This window comes from Leptopilina boulardi, unplaced genomic scaffold, assembly GCF_019393585.1.
Source record: "Leptopilina boulardi isolate dan_hultmark-lab unplaced genomic scaffold, ZJU_Lbou_2.1 LbouV2_341, whole genome shotgun sequence".
NCBI lineage: Eukaryota > Metazoa > Arthropoda > Insecta > Hymenoptera > Figitidae > Leptopilina > Leptopilina boulardi.
This window is the reverse complement of record NW_026137909.1, coordinates 3,870,749-3,893,586: the sequence shown is the minus strand read 5'-3', so window position 1 is coordinate 3,893,586 and position 22,838 is coordinate 3,870,749. Positions and strand designations below refer to the sequence as shown.

Below are 22,838 nucleotides of genomic sequence, written 5' to 3'. Positions count from 1 at the left end.
GAAAATTCATATCTATTAGAAATTCTCTGATTTTTCGGTTAAATTTTTTTTAAATGTAAATAATTTGAATTTTAGAAGATTTTCATTTGAAACTTTTAAAAATTTGAAATAATGAATTTTTTTTAAAACAAATTTCAGAAAATAATTAAATTTTAGAGAATTTTCAACTGAAATATACGTGAAAAGTAATTGAATTTTGATAGAGTTACAGTTCAGATTTTTTGAAATAATTGCATTTTTTTGAGATTTCAATAATTATAATTTTATTGTAAATATAAATATTAATTTAAAAAAAAAATTATTTAAATAATTAAAATTTTGAAAAATTGGATTAAAACTGTTAAAATAAATAGTATTCAACAAACTTTCAATTGAATTAAACATTTAATTAATTATTCAATTACTAATTGAATTTCGAAGAGTTCGAGTTAAAATTTTTTTTTGAAATTAATTAAATTAAATTAAATTTTTTGATGAGAATTACAGTTCAAAATTTATAGAAATAAATAAATTATAGAAGGTTTTAAATTAAAATTTTTTGATAATTTTATTCGAGTTTTTTTCAATTGTAAACAATTGTTGAATTTCATAAAATTATCGAACAAAATTAATTTAAAGAAAAATTTGGGACGCATAATTATGTTCTAAAAATCATTAGTTAAAACTTTCATTTTATGGAATTTCAATTGTTATAATTATTTTTGAGCCGAATTTTTATTTGTTCGAATTATTATTTGATTGAATTTCCATATTAATCGATTTTTCATACTACAGAATTTTTATTTAACCGAAAAATCACAGAATTTGTAATTGATAGAATTTTCATTTGTCCGAAATTTCAAATGTCCGAACAAACAATCGACAGAATTATTTAGACGCAATTTTTAAAATCAACCAATCACAATTTTATGGATAATTTTTGATTGGTTGATTTTAAAAATTGCGCCAAAATCGATTGTTTTTTTCGGCCATTTTTAATTTCGGACAAATGAAAATTCTGTGATTTTTCGGTTAAATAAAAATTCTGTAGTATGAAAAATCGGTTAAATATGGAAATTTTATCAAATATAATATAATTCGAGCAAATGAAAATTTATCTGAATGAATAAAATGAAAATTTTGTACAATTAAATTCTACCCAATAAAAATTCTTAAAAATGCCAATTATGTTAAATGAAAATGCGAGCAAATAAAAATTCTAACAAATAAAAATTCGATTAAATGAAAATTTTATGAAGTGAATTTTCGATTATATAAAAATTCTGTAAATATAGAAAAATCGTTTGGATGAAAATTCTGCAAGATATACTAATTCGAACAAAAATTCGTCTCAAAAATAATTATTACAAATAAAATACAAAAAAATGAAAATTCTGACTAATGATTTCAGTCTTTAAAGACGAAAAAATATACAAATTTAGGAAAAAAAGTGTATAGGGGAGAGCGGGGCAAAGCCGCTGATGTAACATTTATTTATAAATATTTTTGTTATTACACCTTCAATTGACGTGATTTTTTTTTCTATTTCATCTAAAACTAATTAATAACAAATTTCAATAGTAATTATTTAATTTATTATAAGCTTGATTAATTAATTTAATTATTTTCAAAGAAATGCAAAAAAACGGCTTTGCCCCGTATGGCGGGGCAGCGACGTTTTTGCTTATATTTTTTAAAGGTAGAAAATTATAGCCGTTAAAACTGTACGAAGTTGCAGTAAATGACCTAATATCTTTGAAACATAAGTATTTTATACATTTTTTAAAGAGTTTTAAGTTATTTTATAAAAAATATCAATACTTGTATTTTTAACCTCACATTTTGAATTCAACTCTTCACTTTTTCGTTGAAAAGTCTACTTTACCGACTGTTCAAATTCAAAAATAATTTAAATAACGGCGCGAAAATATTATGAAATATTAATATTATATTTACATAAAATTTATCATTTTTTTAATGTTAATAATAAATTTGAATACTAATAAATTAATTTATGTTCTAAATGAAATATTATTTTAAAATTATACTATTTTAATATATTATATAATAAACACAGATTTTTTACATAAAAATAACTAATTTCCTTTATTTTATTTAATTTTGTGAAATAATGTAACATAATAATATAAGTAATGTAAGTTAATAACACTAATAATAAAAAATAATTAAATTGAAATATGTAATTTTTGAAAATAAATAAAAACAATTATTTAATATTATTTTATTTAATATTAATTTATTAATTTTACTTTATGTTTTGGTTAAAAAACCAGGTTAATATTTGTTGACATTTGATTCATGTGAAGTTAGAAAAACTTCAAATATGAAGGTAATGCAGATTTTCATTTTCAACTGTTTTTACGAAACAGTTTTTAAACGGCTTTGCCCCCAATGACATACATTTTTTATTTTTAAAATTTAATTTATTTAAATAAAAAATAAAACTTAAATTTCATGCAGATCGTGTAGATAAATGTTTCATTTATTCAAGCAAAAAGTTTTTAAGATCTAAGTGCTTAAAACAATTTTTTAAATTTGAATCTTCGATCAACGAAATTTTCATCTCTTCCTTGCAAAAACTATTTTTATGTTATATTTCCTAATATATTTAATATTTTTTAGCTGTTTCTTTTCCAATCTATTGCTTTAATCGTATTAATAATAAACTGTTAACGAAAATGGTAATAGATTAAAAAGAATGAAGATATTTCGAAAAACGCCTTTGCCCCGCATAGCGGCTTTGCCCCGCTCTCCCCTAATTATTATGGAATGTCCCCAAAAAAAATCTATAAAAAAACGGTTCGATTAAAAATATTTAGAAATAATTGAATTTCAGATTTTTAATTTAAAATTTAGAATAATTAAATTTGAAAGAGTTGGAGTTAAAATTTTTGAGAAATAATAATTGAGTTTCAGGAGATTTTCATTTCAAAATTCTAAAAATAATTTAATTTCGCAGATTCAACCTCTTGAAATGTTTCTCAAATCGATTTAATACTAAACGAAGCTGAAGTATACGCAACGATTATGATAAACAATTTTTAAAGAAATAATAATTTTTTAAAATGAAAAATTCTATAATTTTTTGCCTAAAAAATATTTCTTTTAGTTTTCATTAATCAACAAATTATGAAAAAAAAATATTTTTTAGGCAAAAAATTATAGAATTTTTCATTTTAAAAAATTATTTCTTTAAAAATTGTTTATCATAAACGTTGCGTACTTCGTTAATACTAAGGGAGAAAAATTCCAAGATGTTATGGTTGAATAAACAAAAATAAATTTTTTAAAAATTGAAAATATATATATATATGTGTGTGTGTGTTATAAATTATCAAGTTTGTGTTTTGATGGAGGAGAGCGTTAATTGGTCATTGAGTGAATGACAAGGAAAGAAAGAGAGTGGGAGATGTGCCTTTTTGATTCTGTTTATAGTTGTGTGAAGCATTGAGCACGTGCAGCGCGTTCCACGGTCAGTGAACGGCACGTGCTTTTCACCGTTCGTTTCTTTTTTCCCTCGCGATACGATGCTCCCGACAGTTGAGAGTGGAGTGAGAATTACGCGTCACAAAGGGAACACAAACGAGATAATATTTACTGAATCAAAAAATATATAATTTAAATCAAGATTGTCATCGATATAAAAGAATGAAAAAGAGATTAAATGATATGACAATTGTTTCTTATTTTTTTTTTTTGCAGATGGGAATGCTGCAGGAACTGGTCCCGGTGATCCTTGGACGGGAGGAGGCGGCGGAGTTCAACCACCCTACAGCGGATATGGCCCACCCCACCTGACCCAACCGGCATATCCAATGCATTTACCCCACGACCAAATGGTATAACTTCATTTTTCCCTAAGGAATTTCGAATTAATTGCAGGCATCGAAGTGACACATTTTTTTTTACTTTTTTTTCGACAAGGCTACATTTTTAACTACTAATTTTGGCCAAAATGCTACTTTAAAAAAAAAAAAAAATAAATAATTTTAAAAATGACAGAATTCGAGAATTAAAAAATTTTTTTTGATTCCTAAAAGCTCGCCAAGTTGATGATTTCAGGGTGTCTGACAATTAGGGAAAAGTCAGGGAATTTTTTATAAATAAATTAAACTATTAGTTTCAAAATTTTTTTTTTTTACTTTTTTTCCCCAAAACAAATGCAAATTAAAAAGTTGGCTTCACACTCAATTATTAAAAATGTGATTATATCTTATATTCATTAAGTAAATACATATTTACCACTATTTATTGAATCTAATAAATAATTTTTTTAAATTGGATAACAATTCATTTTTTTCAGTGAAATATTTGGTTTTTTAAAATGTAAATAAAAAATTATTTGATACAATTTTATTTTATCGGTTCAACTTGAAATAAAGTAAATTATTTATTAATAATTTATTATTTAATGCTAATACATTTAGCTTATAAAAATTTTTACGGCGTCGAATCTTAAATTATTGAATTTCTATTTAGCAAAATTGTATAAAGTGGATTTTATATTATGCAAAATTTTCAATTTACATTTAACTAAAAAGAATTTCTATTTAACAGAACTTCTTATAAAGCATATTTTCTAATTTCTTTTTTAAAATTTTAAATTAATATATATAATTTCAATTTAACGAAATTTATGTCGAGAAAAATTGACAAAAAAAAGACACTAAGTAGAATTTTTCTTAAATGAGAATTCTGTTAAATAAGAGAATTAGTTTGGAATTAAAATTTTCTTTAATAAAAACTTTGTTAAATAGAAATTCTGTTAATTGTGGATTTATTCAATGACAATTCTGCTAAGTAAATATTTTGATAAATCGAAATTTACAAAAAATAACAATTCTGTTAAAAAAATTGTTCTTTATGCAATTTTTTTTAAGAAATAAATTCCGTTAAATTGAAATTTTATTAATTTGAAATTCAATTTGAAAATCTGCTTTATATAATTTTACTAAATAAAAATTTGATAATTTAAGATTTGTCGCCGTAAAAATTCTTTTAAATTAAATGTTGAGAATATTTATACGTCGCCAAATTAGTTTATTTATTTCACTGAAATATTTTATTTTTTACAAAACATTATTTATTTGATTCAAATACATATGAAATTAGTGGATAATAGACAGGTAAATGATTTAATTGTATCAAAATAAATTTTATTTCACCAAAATAAAAATTTTTTTAGTGTAATTTAAGTCAGGGAAAAGGCAGGGAATTTTTTTTCCTATCAGTTGTTAGACACCCTGGATTTATTATTTGCCTCGTGAAATACTGCCTTATATAATTATTTTTTATACGAATTTTCAAAATAGCATTTAACATAATTTTTTTTATAAACGACCTTTTACTTAAAAAAATTTTTAATTTGGCAAATTTTTTTAACAGAATTTTTATTTTACAAAATTTCTTTTTACCCAACTGTTTTTTTTTTAATAATTCTAATTTAACCGAAATTTAGACAATAATTCAATTTTAGAGTATTTTGAATTGAAAAATATTTTAAATAATTGAAATGCCAAAATTAATCTTGATTAATGTTATTAGAAATAATTAATTCAAATAAAAAATTTGAATCAAAATTTTAAATAACAATTAAATTTTAAGAGAATTTGATTAAAAATTTTAGTAAATTATAATTGATGAAAATTATTAACAAAGTTTTAAACAGTAATTGAATTTTACAGAATTTTTAATTAAAAAATGTTTTATTTAATTGAATTTTTGAAAAATTGGATTGAAATTAATTAATTTAGCAAAGAATTTTTTAGATACAAATTTAAGAAATAATTGAATTTTGAAAGAGTTCGAGTTAAATTTTTTTTAGAAATAATTGAATTTTTAGAGATTTTTAATTAAAATTATTGTTTTAAAATACTAAATACTTTATATAAGCTTCCGATTCCAAATTCGAATTAATTAAAATTCTACTTAATGAGAATTCTAATAAATTAAAAATAGATTAAATTATAATTCTTTTCAAAAAAACAGTTGGGTAAAGAGAAATTTTGTAAAAATAAAAATTCTGTTAAACAAAAAATTCGTTAATTTGAAAATTCCCTTGAGTAAACATATTCGTTTCAAAAAGAAATTCTCTATTAAATTCTATTTTGTAAAATAAAAATTTATGTGAAAAATCATTTTTATTGAATAATCATACGCTCCTAGTGCCAAAAAGCAAAAAAAGTTCATCAAAATTTAACAATATAGTTTTTTTTTTTTTTTTAAATAATTAGGAGAAAAAAGTTAATTTTATTCCTCAGAATTTTTTTCTTTCAATTTTTTTGTTGTATAAGAAAATATTTACACTTTAATGTCAATAGAAAATTAATTTTACTTTATTTTAAAGATGCCAACTTTTTTTCTACTTTTTTCAAATTTGAGGATACTTTTTATTAACAAAAAAAAAAAAAATGATACTTTTCTTAGTCTCTTACTACGCTTCGAAGCCTGTAATTTTAATTCTCTTTTTTGAATTTATTTAATAATTTATCACTCCTTTCTGCTAAATTTTTTATATATGTTTGAAATTTTTCCAAAACGGATTCGTAGACGAAATCATATAAATTAGTAGATTTTACAGTTAAAAATTTGTAATTATGGTTCTATCCTTGAAAAAGAGAATTTAAATCATTTAAAAAAAAAATTAACAATTTTTTAACTACCAAAAATAATGACAGTGAAATTTTAGGATCTAGGGAAATATATATATATATATATATATAGAACACGGTTTATGGCGAAACTGTGTGAGGGAATTCAACACGAGGGGTTCTGCTCTCCCTCGTTATACGGTATCACGTTTACGAGGGAAGTTTCGCGCAGGGAATGAGCGTAAAGTTTGAACAAAAAAAAAAAAAAAAAAAGGAACGAAGAAAAAGAAGAGAAAAAAAAAGGAACGTCCGAGCGGTTAGGAAAAATAAATAAACGGTCGTGGGAGGATCGTAAACGTTATCTCTCTCTCTCGTTGAACTGAAAGAGAAGAAACGCTTGGGATGTTCTCCACCAACTTCCACCAGTGGCTTTATTACGACTCCTAAACTGATCGTTTAAAACCGCGCATCGTCGTCGTCGTCGTCGCCGCCGCCGCTGGCCTACTGTATGGACCTTGATAGTGTTTTTAACATCGGGGGAAACGACCTTTCTCTCTCTCTCTTACACTCGGCAGAATTTCATTTCGATCATTGACCGTTCAACAGACTCGCATTCAAGAACCAATAATTTTTTGTTGAAAAAAAAAATGAAAAAAAAAAATACAAAAATACAAAAAGTATTTAGAAACAAAAAATTGATTTTCCATTAAGAAGGCGTAAAATTTGCTAAAAAAAAAAAGAAAAGGGGGAATTTTATTTAAAAGGGGGAAAATAGAATAAAATCTAAATATATATTTTCCTTAAAATGCTTTAAAGTTGTAATTGTTTGTAAAATTTCCTGTTTTTAACTGAAATTCTTTTCTAAATTAATTATTTTCATTAATTTTAATGTAATTTCTCACAAATTCAATAATATTAAAATATTTTTCAAATTAAAAATTTTGATGAAATTCGACAATTGTTTATAATTAAAAAAAAAAAAATTCAAATCAAATTACAAAAAATTTCAATTTAAAATCTTTTAAAATTTTCCATCTTAAACTTTTCATAATTTAATAATTATTAAATTATAAAAAGTTTAAGATGGAAGAATTATAATTTCAATTATAATTCTTCCGAAATTCAATTATTTTTTTTTAATGATTTTTATAATATTCTTTGAAAATTCAATTATCTTCAATTAGCATTTTACAATTTTAAAAAAAAAATTTGTAATTGAATTTTTGCCTGTAATTACTAATAAATTTTTCAGTAACAGAAATAATCGTAAATTTGAAACAAAAATCACTTAAAGTTCAATTACTTTCAAAAAAAAAAAAATTTGAATTGTAAATCTTCCAAATATCAATTATTTGCAAAATTTGAATAAGTAATTTGTTGAAAACTTATTTTTTAAAAAAAAAAATTTCAATGAAAGTTAGGAAAAATTTAATTATTTTCTATATAATTTCAATTTAAATCTATCAAAAATTAAATTATAAAAAAATTTAGTTCAATTTAGCTAAAAATTTAATTTTTGAAAAATTTTAATGCGAATTAGTAAAAAACGGAGAAAAATTAAATTTTCAAAGTTCAAATCTGCCATAAATTGAATTATTTCTAAAAAAAAATTTTTATTATCGATTAGAAATTCAGTTATTTTTCAAATATTCAATTATTTTTCAAAATTATAATTATAATTGGTCAAAAACTGAAAAAAAAAAAATTCAATGAAAATCGGGCTAAATTAGAATGTTTTCCAAATTTTCAATAAAAATACCAATTCAATAATTATTTAAAATTAAAAAAAAAACAACAAATAAAATTACCAGAAATTTCAATTAAAAATCAACTGAAATTGAATTTTCAAAAATTTCAATTGAAAACCTAAAATTTTTCATCTAATTTCATCTAAATTCAATTCTGTAAAATTTAATAATTGCCTAAAATTAAACAAAATAAAATTCAATTATTTCTTTCAAAATTCAATTATTTATCAAAATTTCAAATAAAAACTCTAACATTGAATTGTTGTCAGAAAATAGAAAATAAAGACTAAAGCAATTTAAATTTGCAGAAAATATATTTGAAATTTAATTATTAAAAAATAAAAAATTTAAAAATCTGTAAAACTTTATTATTGTCCGAAATTTGTTTGTTTATTAAAACTAAAAACTGTTACAAAACTTTTAATTCGAATAAATTGCTTAATTATGACTTTAAAAAATTATTATTTTTTTTTTGTTTTAAATAATTGATTTTGCAGAAGATTTTAAATTTGAAATAAATTTTCTGCAAATTGAAACTGCTGTGATTTATTATTTAATTTTTGACAATTCAAATTTAAAATTTTTGTTTGAAACTTTTTTTAAAGAATTCAATTTTTAAAGAAATATTAAAATTATTAAAAAAAATTGAATTTTTCAACAGTTAATTGGTTTGTTAAATTACAGACAATTAAATTTTACAGAATTGAAATTTCGAAGAATATTATATAAATATTATTAAAAGTTATTGTATTTCAGAAGAATTATTAGTTAAATTTATTTTTTTTAGAAATTTTTAGATGGAAAATTATAGAAATAATTAAATTCTAGAAAGGTTTTAATTTTTGAAAATAGTTGAATTTTACCTAATTTCGAATTGCAATTTTTAGTACTTTTATTTGATGACTTTTTAAATGTTGACAATTATGGAATTTCATCGAATTTTTAATTGAAAAAAATTTAAACTCGAATTATTAGCAGAAGTAGATAAGAATGAAAAAAATATAGAAGTATCACTATATAAGTGGAAAGAGGAATTTATGAATGAATTTAAATTGTGTATGAGTGAGTCACTGCGAGACTCCGAGGATTCAACAGATATCAATATTATGTCAAATAATCTAATAAAAAAAATTAGCGAAACTGCGGAAAATATAGGGTTAAAAATAAATACTCATTTTAAGAAAAAAATTTCTAAGCCATGGTTTGATAACGATTGCGTACAATGTAAACAAAATTTAAAAGTATTATTAACTAAATGTAAAAAGAATAACTTTGACTCGGCAGAACTGGTAGCAGATTATATCAAAAAAAGAAAAGAATATAAAAACTTACAAAGAGTTAAAAAAGAGGACTATAAAAACGCAATCTTGGGTCAACTAAAAATAGCAAGGGATTCTTCCTCCTTTTGGAAAATAATTAATGGATTTCGATACAGAGCGCAAATTGTTGACCTTATAAGTTTGGAAGAATGGTACAATTTTTTTCAATTATCATTTCCACCTATTAATAATAATTCAAAAAATTTAATTGCAAGCTGTAACCCTAATCTTGAGACAGAAATAACACTTTCAGAAATCATTTGGAGTTTGAGAAAATGCAGGGACGGTAAATCGCCGGGCCCAGATGGTCTTTCTTATGAATTTTTAAAAAATTTACCGGAAGAAGGAAAGCTTTATCTTTTAAACTTGTTTAATAAAGTATTGAATAAAAAAGAAGTTCCAGACTCATGGGGGGACACTTTAATGCGAATGTTGTATAAAAAGGGGGGGAAATTGGACCCGGCGAATTACCGTCCAATTGCCCTGATGAATTGTATCGCGAAAATTTTTATGCAAATTCTGTCTGAAAGATTGAGAAAATGGTTAGAAGATGAAAACAAGTTACCGGAATGGCAATCGGGTTTCAGAAAAAAAAGAGGTTGTGCGGACAATATTTTCGTTTTGAATGCCATGATACAAACCCGTTTAAATCACAGTAAGGGAAAACTCTTTGTGCTCTTTGTCGATTTTAAAAGTGCTTTTCCCTCAGTGAATCATAGTTTACTTTGGGAGAAGCTGTATAGAATAGGAGTCGGTACCGGAATCATCAGTTTACTAAAAAATCTATATAGCAAGGCAAATGTCTCAGTCAAAAATTCCTTCGGCATATCTAAAAAATCAAAAGTTACTAAAGGAGTTTTACAGGGCGAAGTATTGAGCCCACTATTATTTGCGTGTTTTATAGCCGATTTAGAGGATTTCTTGAAGGAGGAAGGAATCAGAGGCGTTGCTTTAAATCACTGCATGGAAATTTTATTGTTAGCCTACGCGGATGACATTGCAATTACGGCCGACTCGGTGGTAGAAATGAGAAAAATTTTGAAAGCTCTGGAAAAGTATTGTAAAAAAAATTATCTAGAAGTAAATTTTAAAAAAACTCAAATAGTGATTTTTAGAAAAGGAGGTCATGTTCATAATTGCAAATTGAGCCCGTTTAAATTTGGTAAAGATCAAACAATTGAGATAGTATCGAGTTATGAGTACTTGGGGGTTTTATTTTCAAATTCAGCAACTTTTGCGAAAGCTACTGATTCTGTCGTTTCTAAAGGAAATTTGGCAATTGGATCAACAATTTCATTAGTAAATAGGTTAAATTTGGAATCTTGGGAACCTGTAAATAAATTGTTTGCATCTTTGGTTTCAAGCGTTGTAATGTATTCAATAAATATTTGGGGCCTTAGATATTTGGAGGAAATTGAAAAAATACAGACTTCTTTCTATAAAAGAATTCTATTATTGGTAATAAATACTCCAGGATACGCAGTTAGATATGAAATTGGATTACCAAAATTATCAGCTTCCATTTTTAAATTAGTTTTAAATTTAATTGAAAAAATATTATCCATGGAAGATAATAGATATCCTAAACTGTGTTTCCTGCGTTTAAAAAATCTTTCCAAAAAGAGAAATGTGTCTAAAAAATTTAATTGGTGTAAGCAGGTAGAATATTTTTTCGAATGTATTGAAGAGACAAATGAATGGGATAACCTTTCTCTGAGTGTACTCCAGTTAAATAAATCCATGTGGATAAAGAAATTTGAGCAATACTTATTGACAAATGACTTAAATAGAGTAAGAGAATCAAGAGCATTGCATCTCCTCCCACATTTGACGTTGAATCTCGGAGTTAAACAATATTTTTTACAAAAAATACCACTTATGTATATAAAAATTATTAGCCAAACTCGATTATTAAGCAATTTCTCACCAAGAATATCAATCAAGAAAAAGCATGTGAAGTTGAATGTGGTTGGATTGTGCAATGGATGCGGAATGGAATCCTCGGAGTTATTGTATCACACATTAATTGAATGTGAAATTCACTCCGAAGAAAGACATCAGTTTATAACTACAAGTACAGACAAGCAATCTATAACAGTCGCTTTTTTAGAAATTTTAGACACTTCAAACAAAGGAAAACTTATAAACTTATATTCATATATTAATAAGATTATGCAAAAAGAATTTTTTCATAACTAAAATTGTATAATAAAGGTAATGCGGCAACTTCTTTGTATTGGCTTGAGCCAGAAAACAAATAAACGAATATAATTGAAAAAAATACTTTTAAATAATTCAATTCGTAAAGAATTTTATTTAAATTATTTTTATAAAAATTAATTTAGAAAAGAATTTTTGTTAAAAATTTGTTAAATAATTAAAAGAAATAAAATTTGTATTTTGTTTAAAAATTTTGTAAAAAATGTAAAAAAAAAAGTCTATTAAAATAAATCGAAAAAAGTCCTATTTACGAAAAAAAAGGAGACAAAAGTCGTATAATTCGAGGCCTGATTGCTGAATATTTTTTTTTTTTATAAAATTCAAACAATAACCGAATTTTAGAAAATTTTTTATTCAGAAAGTGTTTTATATATTAATAAAATTTTCAGAAAATTTTAACGAAAGTTTACATTTTGTTAAAAAAAAGTCGAAAAAGTCCCATTTTCTAAAAATAAGTCGAAATAGTCACATTCATTGAAAAAAAGTCGATAAAAGTTGTACAATCCAAAGCTTGTTATTTTTTTTTGTACAAATTTGTATTTTTGTGAAACATTTGAGTTTCAACATAAAATAGAAGAAATGAGTGAAAAAAGGGAGAAATATTCATTAAAAAAAAAAAAAAGGCGGAATTTTTTCAGAGAAAAAAAAATTGGATAATAGGGGAAACATTACGAAGCCTGTATTTAGAAAAAAAGAAAATAATTGATTTTTCATTAAGGAAGCTTCACAAAAAAAAGGGGTATAACTTTTGCGAATGGACGATAGTCGTGAAAGACGTAAATCAAAAAGGAAAGACTGCTCGTGCACTTGACTGGAAGCTGTGTAGTGGCAAAGTAGCGGGAGGGCAAAAAGCTATTTATAGCCATCAGAGTTGTACAGTGACTCATTTTGACGTACCAACTTCTGTCAACAGTGACTCTCAATATATATATATATATATGTATGCAGTGTACACATATACGATGAGCCCGCAAAAGTGCAAATAAGACCACGCGAAAGAATCGGGCACCAGCTGGCAAACCATCGGATCGCACACTAACAGCAGCGAAGGCCAAGGATCCTGGGGGATAACGGAATTCCATTCAACATGAGCCTCTCCCATGAGATTTAGAGTTGCTCTCGTGAATTTAATCTTTTAGTCACTCTACAACTAACGCGCCTGATTTATTGTTTATGGAAAAAATACACATTAATCAATTGTCTAAACTGGATAAAGAGAAAATCAATCGTTTCACCAAAAAAAAGGATTTTATTAACTTTACTCGAAAATTTTTTATTTTGTACAAAATTACCAAAAAAATCATTGTCAAGTATAAATTTTCGTTTTTGTACAAATAAAAAATGTACTTTTTGTGGAATTTTAAAAAACAAATTTTCTGTAAATTTTTTATAATCTTTAAAAAACAATAATTTGGAGAATTTTTAATTGCAAAATACCAATCAAACATTTTTATTGACAAATGAAACAAATTTTGTTTTAACAAAAGGTTTTTTTATGCCAACAAAAAACACTGAACCAAATTTTTTGGTTAACTCAAAAAAATAATTTGGTTGCTTAAATATCAAAAAAAAATTTTTTTTTGGCCCTATCAAATTTTGATTGCTCTGACTAAACATTTCTCTCAATGTGAATTAGTTATTAGTTGTTAATAATAATACTAATAATAATACTAATAATGGCAATAATAATAATAATAATTTCTATTTTCAGGCATACTCGGCAATGTCGCCAAACGGTGAACCGCCAGCGCCAATTTTAGGATCAGCAGTTACGAGTGCAGCGTCGTTGCCACCAATGTCGACGTTCCGTGGAAGTGGCGCGGTAGCAACGAACAGCGGAACTGGTACCGCATCACCGGCATCGTTGCAATATAGCCATAGTCCAAGTGCACCGGCAGCTGGTGCACCGTCTTCCGCCCCCAGTGCACCCACCACCAATCAACCCTCCGCTACGGACAATCTCGGCAAAACCCTTGCATCAGTTGTGAGCACACCCCGAGTAAGCAACGACGCTTCTTCTCTTTCTTCTTTTATGTCTTTATTAATACTGAATTAGAACCAATAATTTGGAGCAGGGATAATATGGTATTTCAATCAAATGGGGGGTAATATATGTCACTCAGGATGTCTAATGATTAGGGAAAATGGAGCGCATTATTCTCCCATAAAAATCATTTTGGTTAGAATTTTGAATTTGAAAGAAAGAAATATTTTATTAAATATAATTATTTTTTACACGAATTTTCATTTTTTTGAATTAGAATTTGACACAATTTTTTTCTTTAAACGAATTTTAATTGTAGAGAATTTTTAAAACCGTCGAATTTTTATTTATCCAAAATTGCAAATGGCCGAATAAACGATTTCGGTGCGTTTTTTAAAATTGATCACGATTTTCTTGACAATTTCTGATTGGTCAATTTTTAAAAAACGTGCAAAAAGGTTTCTGATAATTGTTTCTTTGGCCATTTGCAATTTCGAACGAATAAAAATTAGGCGTTTTAAGAATTCTGTACAATAAAAATTCGTTTAAAGAGAAATTATGTCGAATTACAATTTAAAAATTAAAAATTCATCTAAAAAATAATTATATCTAATAAATTTCATTTAAATTAAAATTCTAACTTATGATTTTTATATGATAATCATGCGCCCCAGGGAAAAGTCAGTAAATAATTATTTACTAACATTCCATTTTATTTCACCTATAGTCGTTGCAGCCTTTTTTTAGAAAAAATTGATATTTCGTATTAATCACTTTGAATATCCGTACAATTCATTTTTGACAATTATTTTATGAAATTTTTTTTTTATTTACGTTGAAATTTAGTTTTTAAGTTTAGTTGAACGGAAAATAGGTTAGTTTGACAACTTTGGAAATTTTATAAAAAAGAACAGAAATAATTTAGTTATTAAATTTTTTTTCATTTATATTTGTTTAAAATAGTCTAATTTACCAATGTTAATTGATAATTGTGTAAAAAAAGGTCAAAATACTACGTGAAAATTAATATTCAAACTTACCTGTAAAATGTCGAAATTTGTCACATTTTATTTATATTTTCCAAGAAAGTTTATAAATATTATAAAATTCATTACTACCTAACAATAAGTACTTTCCAAGTACTTTCACATATGTTGGCTTTTTATTTTTATAATATAGAAATATGTGAAGTTTTACCTTGAATGTTAAACTTTTCAGGATTTTATTTGATTTTGAACACTTATATCTTCGCAGGTGATTAATGAAAAAATCCCATTTTGGTTTAAAAATTTAAGTTAAATCTTCTTTATTCATCTTATCAAAATTTGATGATGAAGAACGAGCTATTTTTTATTTTTATTCACTTTAAAAAATTCACCGTAAAATATAAGAATTTGAAGTGTTAAAAAACAAGTATTTTTATAAATAAAATTCATACAAATAAATCTATGGCTGTTTCTATTTCGCCCGCTCGGGCGAACTAATTCATTTCTGTTATTTCGCCCGTCGCGGGCGAAATAGATACGACTGTGTGAACTGGCTATTTCGCCCGTCGAAATGAATGTGTTTTAGAAGACGGGCAAAATAAGAAAAATAGATTATTTCGCCCGTTCAAGATAAAATCGAGTATCTGGAAGACGGGCGAGTATATTATTTCGTCCGTGAAATGTTTAAACAAAAACGGGCGAAATAATCAAAATACAATATTTAGCCCGCTAGGTATAAACAGCTGTTGTATATTTCAATTTACAAACTAAAATTATTTTAACTTTTATTTTGCAATTTATGTTAAATATCATATATTTGATAAACAAATTTGATGGTCTCATTTATTTTTTGTGTTTCGATAAAAAAAGGGTTTTTCTGATTTCTTTCTCAGCAGAATCATGGTTTTATATATATCAATGTGAGATTATACTCCATATAGTATATTCTTTAAATATTGAAAACGACGGTGCGTTGTTTGAAAATCTATTTGGTATCGAAAATAGTTCATATGGCATTCTTTATTTTGATTGTCTTCAATTTTATTTACTCGTTGAATGTAGAGATGCAAATATACAAAAATTTCAGAAATAGTCGATTTTTGAATTCTTATTTAAATTACAAAATTAAAATCCACAATTTTTATTACCAAAGTTTAATAAACAAAATTTAAAAAAAATTTTTTTTCATTTTTCATGAAAAAAATTTTTTAAAATGATTTTTTCAATTTTTAAGAAAAAATTTTTTTGCAATTTTTTCGTCAAAAGAAAAATTTATAAAAAATATTATTAATTATTTGAAAAAATATTAATATTTTTAAATCGATGACGATCAATTTTAATTGTTTTCGACTTCAACATCGTAATTTTAATTAGTTAAATTTAATAATTATAATTTATAATTTTAATATTAGATTAATTTTTTTATAATTTTAATTATATTTATTTACCATTACTATAAAATATTAAATTTTTTTAATTATTTAATAAGAGTAATTAATACCTCTATAAATATATTAATTTTTTTTCCAATACAATTTCTTAGATAAAATAATTATTATTCTTTAAAGTCACGTCTCAAAAACGTGTAAAATAAATATTTGAAAAATCTTCAAGTTAATAATTACAAACAAATTTTATGTTACAAATATTCTCAAAACTTTAATTAATAAAATTTTTTGAAAAAAAATAGAAAATAATTAAGTATTAATTTAAAGAATTTTTAAGAACTTTTTTTTAATTTAAATTTCTTCTATTTTATTAAACCAAATACTCCAAAAGATATAAATAAATAATATTAGACCTATACTCAGACGTCTTTTTTCTATCCATCTTATTTGTTATATTTAAAAAAAGTGAAATTATTTTTTCTCATTATCTAAAAAACAGCTGTCTATACTTAACGGACGAAATAATATACTCGCCCGTCTTCCAGATACTCGATTTTATCTTGAACGGGCGAAATAATCTATTTTTCTTATTTTGCCCGTCTTCTAAAACACATTCATTTCGACGGGCGAAATAGCCAGTTCTCACAGCCGTATCTATTTCGCCCGCGACGGGCGAAATAACAGAAATGAATTAGTTCGCCCGCGACGGGCGAAATAGCCACTCCGTAAATCTATATTGAGAAAATCAACTTCAGTTTTATAAAATTACTTGTTTTTTAACCTTTAAATTCGTATTTTAAGGTGGATTTTTTAAAGTGAATAAAAATAAAAAGTAGCTCGTTCTCCATAATCACCAAATTTTGATAAGATGAATAAAAAAAACTTAACTTAAATTTTAATACCAAAATGGGATTTTTTCATTAATCGCCTGCGAAGATCTAAGTGTTCAAAATCTGATAAAATCCTGAAAAGTTCAATATTCAAGGTAAAATTTCACATATTTCTATATTATAAAAATAAAAAGCCAACATATCATGTGAAAGTACATGGAAAGTACTTATTGTTAGGTATAGTAATGAATTTTATAATATTTATAAACTTTCTTGGAAAATATAAATAAAATGTGACAAATTTCGACATTTTACAGGTAAGTTTGAATATTAATTTTCACGTAGTATTTTGACCTTTTTTTACACAATTATCAATTAACATTGGTAAATTAGACTATTTTCAACAAATATCAATGAAAAAAATTTAATAACTAAATTATTTCTGTTCTTTTTTTATAAAATTTCCAAAGTTGTCAAACTAACCTATTTTCCGTTCAACTCAACTTATAAACTAAATTTCAACGTAAATAAAAAAAAATTTCATAAAATAATTGTCAAAAATGAATTGTACGGATATTAAAAGTCATTAATACGAAATATCAAATTTTTCTAAAAATAGGCTGCAACGACTATAGGTGAAATAAAATGGAATGACCCTACTATTTATTGAATCTAATAAATGATTTTTTAAATTTGGATAACAATTAATTTTTTTCAGTGAAAATTTCTCTTGACATAAATTCCGTTAAATTGAAATTGTATTAATTTTGAAATTCGATGTACTAGAAAATCTACTTTTTATAATTTTACTAAATTTTATTTGATCAAAATAAAAATTTTTTAGCGTAATTTAGGTCAGGGAAAAGTCAGGGAATTTTTTTCCTAGGAGTTGTTAGACATCCTGTTTATTTAATTATTTATTTATTTAATAAACTAGGGTTATATGTTATTATATTATATTATATTATATGTCAGGCTTCACAGTTTTTCGGTTTGATAAAATAAAAAATTGCATTTTTCAAGAAAAAAAATTAGTTTAGAGGTAATTTTCATTCTGAGGAAAATTAATATTAATATAAATTTAAAAAATAAAAAGCATTAATTTATTAGATATATGTAATTCAAATTTTTATTTTAATCATTTTAATTCAATTTTTCAAAAATTCAAATTTTTTTTTTAAGAATTCTTTAAAATTCAATTACCGTTTAAAATTTTGTCAATAATTTTCAGCGATTCTACAACAATTTTAATTAATAAATTAATTTTTTTCAATAATATTTTAATCAATTTCTTTGAAAATTTAATTATTTAAAATATTTGTCAAAATTCTGAATTCGAATTAAATTTGAACAATGACTTGGAATTTTTTTCTTCTTTTAAAGTAACTTTAAATTAATGTTAATTCAATGTTAGAGTTTTTATGTGAAACTTTTTTAAATAATATTGAAGTTTAAAAAAAAATAATTGAATTTTATTTTGTTAAATTTTAGGCAATAATTAAATTTTACAGAATTGAATTTAGAATTGAAATTAGATGGAAAAATTTTAGAAATAAATAAATTTTAGGTTTTAAATTGAAATTTTTGAAAATAATTCAATTTCAGTTGATTTTTAATTGAAATTTTTGGTAATTTTAATTGACGTTTTTTTTTTTAAATTTTAAATAATTATTGAATTGGTATTTTTATTGAAAATTTGGAAAACATTCTAATTTTGCATTCTAATTTTTTTTTCAGTTTTTGACCAATTATAATTGTAATTTTGAAAAATAATTGAATATTTGTAAAATAACTGAATTTCTAATCGATAATAAAATTTTTTTTTTAGAAATAATTCAATTTATGGCAGATTTGAACTTTGAAAATTTAATTTTTCTCCGTTTTTATACTAATTTGTATTAAAAATTTTCAAAAATTAAATTTTTAGCTAAATTGAACTAAATTTTTTTATAATTTAATAGATATATATTATTATATAATATTATATAATAATAGAAAATAATTAAATTTTTCCTAACTTAGATTTTTTTTTTTAAAAAAAAAAGTTTTCGACAAATTACTTATTCAAATTTTGCAAATAATTGTTATTTCGAAGATTTACAATTCAAATTTTTTTTTTGAAAGTAATTAAACTTGATTTTTATTTCAAAATTACGGTTATTTCTGTCACTGAAGAATTTTATTTATTAGAAATTAAAAGCAAAAATTAAATTTCAAATCTTTTTTTTTTTAAATTGAAAAATGTTTTCATTTTTTTTTGAATTTTTTGAAGTAATTTAAAATAACTTTAAAACATTTTGGTTAAGAAAAATATGTGCATTTAGGTTTTACCCTATTTTTCCCCTTTTTTCAAATAAAATTTTCCCTCCCCCCGCTTTTTTTTTAAAGTATATTTTTATGCTGTGAAGCCTGAGGTGAGGGGTAATGTGTCATTTTATGTGGGGTAATACGACATAGTAAAAAATAATATTTATTGGAAGCAAATTTTTTTTTAGCATCATTTTAAAAATTTCGAGATAAAATGTTTAAGAAGAAAAGAAAAAAAAGAAAGTGGGGTAATATGGCATATAAATAATTTGATCATCATTTTTTGTAGATCTACCCCACGGACCAATCAGTATCGAGTTATAGCAGTAATCCGTCAACGCCGGTGAGTTCACCGCCACCATTGACGAGCTCGGGGCCTGGTTGGGCGCCCGGAGCTGCTCCAGTTTCACCCCATTTTACGGCAGATCCTAATCGCGGGACGATTCACATGGTATGTATTTTATTTTTCCTTATTTCAAGCTGAAATTCAGTTTTTTTTTTTTACATTATTCGTTAAAAATTTTTTAAAAAAATTTTTCTCGCACAAGCAGTTGTGTGTTTTTTTTTTGTTTTCAAACAATCACTGATTATTGTTTTTTTTTCTTTTTTTTTTTATATAATTGCCTTTTTTGTTTTTATTCCCGTTCTGGATTTTTTTTTTCAAGTTGCGATATGATTTGCGTGCGTATGTGGATTCTCACGATTTGCTTTACTAATCTCTCGCACGACTACGATGTACAGTAATCTTCATCAGCAAATTACACAATCTTTTTTTTTTTTCTCTCTTGTCACCTTCGATTATTAATTTTTATTAGATTAATAGATTTTTTTTTTTTGAATTAAATTATGTATACCAAAAAATATGAATTAATTATTAAAAAGAAAAAAATTATCTGCGAACTTAAATTTAAATATGATTATTACTGTACTGTGTCCTGTGAATAATAAAACAATCACCTCATTAAGCTAAAAAAAACAGAAAAAAAATTGTAAATCAATAACGAAATTCTACGTGGTGAAGGATATAGGTTTTTGTATATATATATATATTTAATTAAAAACGCACCTTCGACCTTCATTTTTAACACGGTCAACTTTCAATGTTCGCATTTCGAGTTCAGCTAAAATTTTAACCAATTAACATATTATAATCATCATTCAGAAAGGTTTCGAGGGGAAAGAAAGTATATGAATATTCCCTAAACATCATTAGTTCAAATATTCAATGTTTCGAAATTATAAATATTAATTATTTTTATTATTATTAAATATTAATATTAATTAATTATTATTATATTATTAATAATTAATTATTATTTACATTATTGATAATTAATTAATATTACATTATTAATAATTAATTAATATTAATATTTATTAATAAATAAATATTACATTCAAAAATTTATGTTATATTAAATTGAATTTTCATAATGGGTCATTCCATTATATTTCACCTAAAGTCGTTGCGGCCTAATTTTTAAAAAACTTGGTACTTTCAGAAATGATTCTTTATAATATTTAGGAAACGAAATAAAAAGAATTAAGTTTAAATTTTTATTATTTATCTCAAAATATGTATTTAAAGTGGACAAGGTGCGGAAAAATGTCACCTTTTTAGCATTTAGAAACTTTTTTTAAAAACATAGAAAAATTGTTAAAAGTGTAAAAAAAATTATTTTTTCTTGTTTAGAATCGATTAATTATCTATTTTTTAATGATTAAAGTAGTAAATAAATTAAAATAATATATAAAATAAGTTTTCAAAGTTGGTCTGTCAAATAACCTAATTTTGGGATTTTTATTAATTAATTACTAAAAAGTGGAGTTATTAAATAAAATAAAAACTTACCGAATGTAAAGTATTTGTGGTGAACTTTCAAATTTTCTTAGCACTTTGTACTTTTTAAATTTATAAATGTAAAAAATCTTGAGTCGAAAATTTGCACTTTGTTGACTTTTCCGATTTTTAATCGCTTGTAACTCTTTTGGTGCAAAATAAAAACTTTTGAAACCTGGCGGAATATTTAAGTTATATCTAAATAAAAACTCACTGTAATTTTCGTGATGGATTTTGATCGAGATAAGGAGAAAATTTAATTCCAAAATTGTACGTATATTTCCAGGTTAATGTATGTAATTTTTCGTCTTTGAAGTAGTGGCCCAACTTCAAGTTTAAAAAAATTACATACATTAACCTGGAAATATACGTACAATTTTGGAATTAAATTTTCTCCTTATCTCGATCAAAATCCATCACAAAAATTTAAGTGAGTTTTTATTTAGATTTAACTTAAATATTCCACAAGGTTTCAAAAGTTTTTATTTTGCACCAAAAGAGTTACAAGCGATTAAAAATCGGAAAAGTCAACAAAGTGCAAATTTTCGACTCAAGATTTTTTACATTTATAAATTTAAAAAGTACAAAGTGCTAAGAAAATTTGAAAGTTCACCACAAATACTTTACATTCGGTAAGTTTTTATTTTATTTAATAACTCCACTTTTTAGTAATTAATTAATAAAAATCCCAAAATTAGGTTATTTGACAGACCAACTTTGAAAACTTATTTTATATATTATTTTAATTTATTTACTACTTTAATCATTAAAAAATAGATAATTAATCGATTCTAAACAAGAAAAAATAATTTTTTTTACACTTTTAACAATTTTTCTATGTTTTTAAAAAAAGTTTCTAAATGCTAAAAAGGTGACATTTTTCCGCACCTTGTCCACTTTAAATACATATTTTGAGGTAAATAATAAAAATTTTAACTTAATTCTTTTTATTTCGTTTCCTAAATATCATTAAAAATCATTTCTGAAAGTATCAACTTCTTTAAAAATTAGGCCGCAACGACTTTAGGTGAAATATAATGGAATGACCCTAATGAGAAATTTTTATTTTACTCAATTTTTGTAATTAAAAGAATGATGAAAAATTCTACAAATACGTGAAAATTAGGTTTAATATTAATTTTTATATTAATTTTAATTTTTTTTTTTTCTATAAAAATTCGGTTAAATAAAAAGAATTAGATTCATTGAAAATTCGAACTAATAATTTTTTTTTTAGGGAATATTCATGCGCATTCTACTTCATTTGTGGACGCATGAATATTTCCCAAAAATTTTTGTGATATATTTCTTTCTGTTTAATTCCCGCAAAATTTATTCGAAATAATTAAAAAAAAAAAAAAAAAAAAAATTAAAGAATAATCGAAGCGGACAAAACAAAATTTTTGTTTAATTTTCAATTTTTCGTCGTTTTTTTAAATAAAAAATTTAAAACAAAAAAATAGTTACAAAAAAAAATTTTTGACAAATTTAATTTTTTTTTAAAGAATTTTTTTTTTTTTTATTCCAAGTTTAAATATTTTTTTTTTTGACAGGAAAGAGACTATTTTCTATATGTGATGAAAATTTTCATTTTCATTAAAATGAAAAAAAAAATGTTTTATTTTA

The 22,838-nt window shown here is 23.7% G+C and overlaps 1 protein-coding gene across 19 annotated transcripts in view; it reads left to right on the top strand.

The window, feature by feature from the left end:
- Positions 1-22,838, top strand: part of LOC127285747 (transcription factor 12) — a 295,386-nt gene that overhangs the window by 249,435 nt on the left and 23,113 nt on the right. For all 19 annotated transcript variants that reach the window (XM_051311915.1, XM_051311899.1, XM_051311903.1 and 16 more), the window contains 3 exons: positions 3,703-3,839; positions 13,589-13,876; positions 19,662-19,823. In XM_051311915.1, coding sequence (XP_051167872.1) covers positions 3,703-3,839; positions 13,589-13,876; positions 19,662-19,823 — 587 coding nt within the window. The remainder of the gene's footprint in view (positions 1-3,702; positions 3,840-13,588; positions 13,877-19,661; positions 19,824-22,838) is intronic.